General features: G+C 37.6%; 1 protein-coding gene and 1 non-coding gene across 2 annotated transcripts in view; one reads left to right on the top strand and one right to left on the bottom strand.

Moving 5' to 3' along the window:
- The first annotated feature begins 966 nt into the window (after positions 1 to 966).
- trnam-cau lies at positions 967 to 1,039 on the top strand. The gene has a single exon. It is a non-coding gene; the product is annotated as a tRNA-Met (tRNA).
- Positions 1,040 to 8,334: 7,295 nt separating this feature from the next.
- The window catches only part of nppa (natriuretic peptide A), a 10,162-nt gene continuing 8,821 nt past the window's right edge, over positions 8,335 to 9,675 (bottom strand). The window contains exon 3 of the mRNA XM_017436736.3: positions 8,335 to 9,349. Within this exon, the coding sequence (XP_017292225.1) occupies positions 9,345 to 9,349 (5 nt within the window). The 3' untranslated portion in view covers positions 8,335 to 9,344. The remainder of the gene's footprint in view (positions 9,350 to 9,675) is intronic.

Here is a 9,675-nt window from a genome sequence, read left to right as displayed (position 1 = left end):
TCGAGAGGAGCCAGTTGAGGTGGCTCGGGCATCTGGTGAGGATGCCGCCTGGACGCCTCCCTGGTGAGGTGTTCCGGGCACGTCCCACCGGGAGGAGGCCCAGAGGAAGACCCAGGACACGCTGGAGGGACTATGTTTCTCTGCTGGCCTGGGAACACCTTGGGATTCCCCCGGAGGAGCTGGACCAAGTGGCTGGGGAGAGGGAAGTCTGGGTCTCTCTGCTTAGGCCGCTACCCCCGCGACCCGAACCCGGATAAGAGGAAGTGGATGGATGGATGGAAACACACAGACGCACACACACACACACACACTGTACACAACATTTTAATGAACAGCGCTTCTGCCATGATTAAGGTTGGGCATCAATTAAATGTGAACGATTTTGGTTCCAATTGCTCATTTCGATTCCGGTTCCTAACAATTCTTGATTCTGATACTTTTAATAGGCAATATATGCTGTAACCTTTCTGTGGCACTCTTCCATTTGTTACACCAACTTCTTTCTCTTGAATGCTATGGTGAAGGGAGTAGCACACTGCAGAGTCTGATCAACTGCTTGGCTAATGTTAGCAATTTCAAGTTGTTTTTCTATGAAGAAATACATTGGCTGACGTTAGCTGGTTTGCATTTGAGTTAAACCAACATTTTATATTGAGTATAACTTGTTAGCTGCCTCAATGTTTGTATAAAACAGATTTTATTGTTTAACTTACCTGATTTTGACTGCAGTGAGGTGCTAGGCTGAGGTCAGGATCTCTGGCTCTGAGCCTTCAAACAAAAGCTTGAGCTCCAAGTTCAAAAATAGCCTCATTGGTTTGACTCAATCACATTAAAACTTACTTGATGGTTGTTACTTGATGTCCAACCCTTGTCATGATCATTTGGTGTTGTTTGTGCAAAGTGGACTGAACTATAGAAAATACAATCAAGGGAAATTTCACAAATCACCTAAGGTATCTTTTTGAGGGTTCCATAGTGTAGTGTTCAACATGTCTGCTACATACGCAGAAGGTTCTGGGTTCAATCCCCAGTGGAGCCATCAAGGGGCAATATTTACTATAGGTTACTGAACAATGTTTGTATTTGTACAGGCATATACTGACTTGAGACTAGTGATGCTTCAGCATTTACTACTGTGAGGCAAGTTTTACTTGTTTGCTTGTTGCAACATGGTCTTTAGGGCCTTGGTAGTCCACAAAGGGAATAAAACTATCTGGCTTGAAAATTTTTAAACAGTCTTTAAACAGTACTTTGAAAACAACAGGAAAAAATTCACATGTCCACAGCTAGACACAGTCCACGTTTTAATTAAATGCAGAATGTAGAAGTAATTTTAAGGATTCCTGTGGGAAAAAAAACTTTATGAGTTGAAAAAAGATCATCAATAGATAAGAAGTATAAGGAATTAGACCACTGCAGACTTTTATGAATGGTAAAAAGGTTGACATTCCATTTGTGTTGTTGGAGTTTAAAGATAATTTGTTACCAGAAAAAATGATAGTAGGATATATGTGTTTCAGTGTAAGACCCTATGTACTTTCTTCCCTCAGATATTACAAGTGCCAGAAATATGGTCCCACTGCTAGTATTTATAAAGCTAACCCGAGATGTGGATAATTTGGAGTTGACAATGGACATGGTGAATATGGAACCAACAGAATTGTGAAGTCTTGTAACTGTGGAAGGAATCATACAGCAGCATACTGAGGATGCATAACAGGAAAACAGGCAGTTGAAAGTCAACAAATTAAAGTTGAACAAAGTTACAAATGCAGAAGAACAGAGAACCAAGTTCAACACAGGACAAGGAAAAGACAAACAGATAACATCCACACAGAAAAAAACAATATAATTTGCACACAAGAAACATGGCTCAAACTTTCACTAGACTATTATTCAAGGGTAACAACAGTAGTAAAGAGAGATGTAACAAGAGGGATGCAAGAAAGAAAGGTCAAACACTCTAACTTCAATTTGCTGCTTTAAAGCTTTTATTAAAATCTCACCTTTTAAGTTTTTGTTACAAAATTAAAAGTAAATCAAAATATAATCAACAAACAAGAATGAAGTCAATGAACAATTAACACAATGAATATAAAAGGAACAAAAATATTTTGGAAGAAAAATTGAAGATTTAACATTGAGTAATTACTCTAAATTATTTGAATAAGATTGAACCAGTTATATTATTTCAACAATGACTTACCAAAGCTAACACTCTGAAGCAAGAATGAACCCTTTTGTGATCTGAAGGAAGACTTTAATTATAAGTTTATCTAAAACAGAATGATCTTTTGAACAGGATGTTTATTGGGATTAATGAACAAGTTTATATGAATAAATTTAGAAAAATGTAGACAGTTTAGACTATTTTGATATAATCAGATAATTGAAACTGTCTATTAAATTTTCTTTTTGAAGTGAAATGAAGTGAAGTGAAGTGAAATTTATTTATATAGCACCTTTCCGCAACAAGGCGACCCAAAGTGCTTTACAACACAGAAACAACAATCAGGTACATAATCAAACACAGAAAACATAAAAAAAAACATCAATCATGCATAATCTAAATGAAATATATGATAATCTAAATAAAATCATGAAACTAAACATATCTAAACATGAGCTAATATAGTCAAAATAGTAGCTAAAATATTCTAAATCAAATCATGATAAAGTTAAAGCTGAACTAAACAACAATTAGGAATCTAACAATCTAACTATCTAAAATATGAGCTAAGATAAACTCAACTAAACTAAATGTACAGGAAGGCTAAATAAGCTAAAACATGACAATGCTAAACCAACGGTACAAAAGACTCTCTAAATAGTACCAAAAGGCCCGCTAGCAGCCAACATAAGAATTACTAACTAAAGTAGTGTAGGAGGGGAGGGAGGGAGTGGGGTGAGAAAGATGAGGCAGAGACGATGGAAAATGAATATGTGTGTGTGTAGAGGTGGTGAGAGATGGTGTGGTGAGTGTTGTATGTGTGTGTGTGTTTGCAGATAAGTCCATGAACCATGTCACAGAGGCCATTGTCTTTGTTAATGCGATCGAATGTTTATCAGCCAGCCCAGAGCAGATCCACTGATGTCTTCAGGCAGGAGAGAGAGCAGAGCATCTTGTTTACATAAAATCCGGGGAGAAATTGAAGATAGCTGGCCTAGGTCAGCCTAGGGAAGCCAGATTCACATAACAATAATTGTTTTGGGTCAGGCCGACTTGTTTTTCGTCTGCCTTGAAAAGTCTTGCTGATACTTCTCAATGGCGAATCCAAACAGCCAAATTCCAGGTCCATTCCGCCTGATTCAAGCAAAGCAACTTTCTCCAAGATGTAACCCATTTTATTCCTGAGTCCCAGAACCGCAATTCAGTCTGCGGTCCTGTAAAAGGATCGCATCCAACTTGCGATTCTGCTCCCGTAACATCACTGTCTGAGTGTATATCGCCAAACTCATCAAACAAATCTGACGATAAGTCAGGTAACTGCCTAATCCAAACAGCAGAAATCCTGTTATCCAAACCCAAATATGTAAAGATCTTCCACATCTTCCAGAGACAAGACAGAGACAGAGAGAAAAGAAACACATCCACCTTCCACCAGGAGCAGAGAGAAAAATAATTAAAATACATGTTTTAATAATTATAAAATAATAGGTTTGTACAAATTCTATTCTGTTCACTTTTCCTACTTTTAACTCAAAACATGTGACATACATCCGGTATAACCAGTTTAATATTATACACTATAACTGCCTGCCATCTGGGTGTCCTTCCTCTTCAATGACTTTCAGAACGTTTTGTGTTTGATGCTGATCCAGTCCTTGGTATGCCATCTGATGATATCAGGATCTCCAACATCCTGGTTCTCCCTAGAGTTATGAGTATCCATCGGGGATACTCCACCACATCCACCCGATGATGCCAACTGGTAGCACCTTCTGCCAGGATACGTTTTATTGTGACACCTGCCTGAAAAACCAAGGTGTCAACCACTACCTGTTTGCTTCACATACTGGATCTATTATTCATTGCACTCTGTCTTCAAGGATGGTGCTTGACTACTTCATGGTCATGGTAGGTGGAACAGTGGCGTAGTGGTTAGAGCTGTTGCCTCCCAGCGAAAAGGCCTTTCTGGGTGGAGTTTGCATGTTCTCCCTTTGCACATGTGGGTTTTCTCTGGGTACTCCAGTTTCCTCCCACAGACTAAAAAAACATGCATGTTAGGTTAATTGATAACTCTTAAATTGTCCCTAGGTGTGAGTGAGAGTGTGAATGGTCTCTATGTGGCCCTGCAATGGACTTGTGACTTGTCTAGGGTGCCCCCTGCCTCTTGCACAGTGACTGCTGGAGATAGGCTCCAGCTCCCCCACGACCCAGAATGGAGAAGCAGGTAAAGAAAATGGATGGATGGAACTAATCAACCTTATAAGTGGGTGCTGCAAAGTGGGCAGGGCCCAAAAAAAGTTAGGGGGTGGGGCCTGGAAGGTATGAGAGAGGAGTTTGTTGGTTTGGGACTGGGCCTAAAGCAGTTGATGCTGTCACTTGAGGAGGTACATGTGGGTACCCCTCTACGATCCCATTCTGTATGGGTGGGTCTTTGAATGCATTCTGACTATGGTCAAGGTCAGTGATGGATTTGAGAGCTTGACCTAACAACCTGGAGCAACAAGTTGGCTTTGTTGCATGTTTTTATGAAGTTGTGCTACTTATTGACCATGATTATTTATAAAAGCATAAAATATCCAAGGGGTGAATACTTTTTTATAAGCACAGCAGTAAATTGTAAGATATGACAGAGTTTAATAGGTTGCAAATGGTAACATTTCTGTACATCATTGTTTTTAAAGCATCACATTGCGTCAGTGTTTCTCACTGACACAAATACATAGTTGCGACTTTTTGCAAATGTGAATAAAATGTTAAAGTTATACAAAAAAGAAAGAAGCACTCGGAGAGCCTAAACTTCAGCAAGGCCAAAGGATGGATAAAAAAATTGCAGGATCTGGATCACCACCAAAATTTTTTCACTTTTTTGTGACAACCCCAACAGTTCCTGAAGATGTTATCAAAATCTGTTCAGTAGTTTTAGTAGTAATTTTGCTATTAGACGGAAAACATAACCTCTTTGGCGATCCTAATCAGTTGAAAAGAACGCTAAGAACGTTATGTTTGTCAGGTCCTGTGGAGCAGCAGGACAGATCTCACTAAAGGTTTGAGGTGAAAACAGAAAAAAAAACTAGAAAAGTTTTTTGACTCTTCTTTCAGATTACCTCAGTTACTGTAAATGTGGAGTACTCATCTCATCTCTAGAACATTTCCACTTTGTCTCTAAATTAGACTGCAGTTGCTTATTTTAAAAACAATAAAAGACATTTTCAGATAATTACTTTAAGACTAATGCTAAATAATAATGATAACTTGCATAGACTTTCCTCCTTGGTCTTATCTTACTGATTATTACTTGACTTATGACTTCTATACATTCTGGCATAAACCTGTTGCCCAGTATGGCGATAAGTACTATAACCAAATACGCCATTTATTTTCACTATTAACTGCTGCAGGAGATAATCAGAATAACTTTGTTATTAAATGTATGTTTTGGTATATTCTGCTAATAGTGTGTAAGTAAGTGTGTGCTGTATGTCACAGTTAAAAGAACAAAACGACAAAGGACTAATAAACTTAATTAGGGAATGACATAAAACACTTCCACTAATATCCAAAAATATATTATCCAGCACAAAGTTATTACCAGGTAGCTGGTAATTATAGGGCAGACAGATGACATCTCTCCTGCTGTTCGGGAACCTTTTGGACTGTGAAGTGAAACCATAATATAGACTCTCCTTACCAGTTAGAATCATGTATTAATGTTCTGTAATTCTATTGATTGTATTAACCTGAGGATGAGTGTAACTCTGCACTGGTGAGGTCATGTAAGTTTGTAGTGTACGTGACTGGCCATACCAACTACGAAGATAAGAAGGTCTGGAGGAGTCAGCTAATTAGGAACTGAAACCCACTCGAAGAAAACCACCTGCAGAAGATGGAGAAAAACAAGTCCATATACAGGGTTCCGGAAAGATGACCGAAGGAGGATGGGCCAGTTCTTTGTTTAGGTTAAAATGCTATGTTTTAGAGATTTAGGTCAGACATCTTCTGGTGTTCCTGCTGTGAGCTGGTAAGGAGTGTCTCCCTTAGTACTAAGGCTAATAAATCTTTTAAACTGAAGATACTGCTTATGACCATTTTTGACTCCTGGTTTCTCTGTGCATTTTCCGGTCCGTCGTGAGATGTTTTTTTAGAGTTTGAGTGTCATTTAGGTAATATTTTGTCTCCTCAACAGGACAATTTGCCCTCCATCAAAGTTTTCTTCAGAATTTCTGCACCAAGTAAGACAACATCTGTCCCGATCTCTGTTTGTCATTTTCTCAGGGTGAATGTACTTTTTCTCAGTAAAGATTTTGAATATTGTTAAAATAACAACACATTTTTATTAAAAGTTGCTGAGATGTTGATTTTAAATGTATTGGGTATTGTTGTTTTATCCTCTTGTGCCAGGTTGCCGTATGATGGTTATGTTCATATAAAGAGTAATTATCTTTACTTTGCAAAGTAGGATGTTAAATGCATCCTCTCTCAAAAGAGAGAGAGACAAAGAGAGGAAGAGAAGCCCTTGTAACTTCGGGTCAATTTGATCCGAATTAGCTGGATATCTTGGGAAAGTCTTTGTGCAATGTAGTAGGTGGAGTCCAAGGGTGTTGACATATATCCCAGAACTTGAAGCTGGAGCACATACAATGTCCCCCACAGGATGGTCTCATCACGAGTTTTAAGTCATGCCCCTTTTAAAACAACAGGACTTTGCTTCTTTTGAAAGAAAAAGTCTACTTCATTTATTTTCTTTTAGTTTTTTATTCTTATTAATTTTCATAGTTCTTACCTTGCTGCTAAGTGTTTAAATATTCAGTTTTTTACCATTGTGTGCAGACTTGAAGCCACACATTCCTAGTGCACAGATTCTGGTTCCAAAAACAGAACATTGCAGCTTCCGAAAACCAGGTCCAGTTGGCTTCAGTTCTCAGCAATGATAGAAGGTGGGACACTTAGTTTAGTATTATAGTACATGTTTAAGGTGGAGTCACATTGCACGTATTTATTTACAGTCTTTGGTTTATACCATTTTTTGTGTATTAAGGTGATAATCTGGTCATTTTTGAACTTATGTTCAGTCAATTAGTTACCTTATTAGCCATGACTTCAGTCACTGAGCAAGGTTTATGGAGAAATAGGAAGAACTATTCATCTAGGCTAGGATAATGGCTAGCCAAGAAAGGGACAAATTTAAAAATTGATTTTTTTGGCTTATAAAACAACTATTTTTCCAAAACACATCTACATTTATGCATGACACCATTTGTTTTGTTTAGTTTGTCGCTGTTATTTCAACCAAAGAATGCCCATGTTACTCTGCAAATGTATGTACAATTCCATTAAAAAATATTCACCCCCTTGGATGTTTTATACTTTTGTTGTTGTCATAAATCAGTCATGGTCAGTTAAAAAAGACCCTTTAATGTCAAAGTGAAAAAAGCTCCACAGAGGTGTTCTGTTGACTGCTCCCTTCTTTGAGGGTCGCCACATCAAGTGAACTTTGCACAAAAGATTTGGCAATTGTTTTACACCGGAAGACTTTCCTGGACCTGGACTTGAACCTGCAGTTTCCGGGTTACAAGACCACCAAGTTCCAGGAACTCCTCCAGGAAATCCCTCTGAACTGTGTTGTACATACAGCTTCTCTCATCTCAGCTGCTGAAGCTTGTACCTCCTTCAGAGAGCTCAGGTGTCTTGGTGGCCTCCCTCACTGTTCTCCTTCTTCACGATCACTCAGTTTGTGAGGACGGCCTGCTCTTGGTAGATTTACACGTCCCATATTCCTTCCATTTCTTGATGATGGGTTTAATATGAATCCTGGGGATGTTTAGGACCTTGGAAAACCTTTTGAATCATTCCCTGACTTGTTCTTTTCAATAATCTTTTCTCTGAGTTGAAGTAGGACAGCCACTTTAAAGGGGGCAGATATTTATGCAATTACTTATTTTACATCACATATTTTTATTTAATTGGCATTACTTTCTAGAAATGCAAGGGCAGTGGTAGTTTTGTGGTCAGTACCCCAGGCTTGTGATCTTGAGGCTGCAGGTCCGAGCCCAGGAAGCTCATCTGGCATAAAACAATTGCCAAATCTTTTGTGTGAAGTTTGCTGGCTGTGGCAACCCCTGTTGAAGGGAGCAGCTAAAAGAACAACAATTTTGTAGAAAGTGTTTTTGTTTTTTTGTCAAAGAAGCCAATTTATATTGACCATGACATATTTATAATAGCAAAGAAACCATCCAAAATGGTAAAAACTTTTATAGGCACTGTATGCCACTGGAAGCTGAGTAAAATTTGGATGGATTAGAGGCTGTGATCAGATGGACTGATACATTCAACAGCCTCAGTTCCAATGGTACATACTGCTCTATACTCAGCACACATATTTTTCCTTAGTAACACAGATGTTTTTGTTGAGAAAGCAGTGACAAACTAACCAAATAGGGTTATGCAAAAGTGTAGAGGTTTAATAGGCGTTCTTTCACAGCAGTAAGTCGTTTTTAAGAAAGTTATTTTCTAAGTCTAAAAATTTTTTTTAAAACTGGCCCTCATTAACCATTAGCTAACTACTCCATTAACATAGCTTGGAGGAAGACTTTTGTCCTTTTCTCTTCACTTCATGATCTATGACTGCTGCCATGGTTGAAAAGTCACTAAATACTGATAACTTTTTGACAGAACATCGCTTAAGGAATGACCAGACTATCCCTTTACTTTTTTACATTATCCTTTACATTATTTTGATGTACTGTTCCTGCCACATAACTGCTTGTATGTATTACTTGAAAATTACACCATATTACCTAAACATTAGATCTTACAATCAAAGTTTTACACAATTGTTACTATCTTATTACAAGTCATAATGTCAAGTTCCAGAGAAAAATCCAATTAATTTGTTGTATTAAAAAATAGTATTTATCTTTGTTTATTTATACATTTTTGTTCGCAAAATCAAGTTACATTTTAGAAAACTAATTGCTTTAAAGTTGATAATGTTACACAGTATGTAATAATCTCTGTGGACATAGATGAGAGCTAATTTGTCTAGTCAAACAGTGAAACACACAGACATACACATGACCTAACTGTCACTAATATATAATCACAGAAAAGTAGGCATCCTTGGTTATATCTTCAGTTCCAACATGTAATGGTCCATGTGTCCCAGGAAACAGCCAGACTAACCTGATGGGAAAATCACACAAACACAAAACATAACAAATTACATTCTTCATAAATAGTCATATACCACTAACAAGAATGCATGCCTACATACAGGTGCTGGTCATAAAATTAGAATATCATGAAAAAGTAGATTGATTTCAGTAATTCCATTTAAAAAGTGAAACTTGTATATTATATTCTTACATTACATACAAACTCATATATTTCAAATGTTTATTTTGTTTAATTTTGATGATTACAAATGACAACAAATGAAAATCTCAAATTCATCATATCAGAAAATTAGAATCTTGTGAAAAGGTTCAAAATTGATGGCACCTGGTACC

The sequence above is a fragment of the Kryptolebias marmoratus genome, linkage group LG8, assembly GCF_001649575.2.
Source record: "Kryptolebias marmoratus isolate JLee-2015 linkage group LG8, ASM164957v2, whole genome shotgun sequence".
NCBI classification, from domain to species: Eukaryota; Metazoa; Chordata; class Actinopteri; order Cyprinodontiformes; family Rivulidae; genus Kryptolebias; species Kryptolebias marmoratus.
The sequence above is the reverse complement of the archived record's forward strand: the minus strand, read 5'-3'. Positions and strand labels throughout refer to the sequence as shown.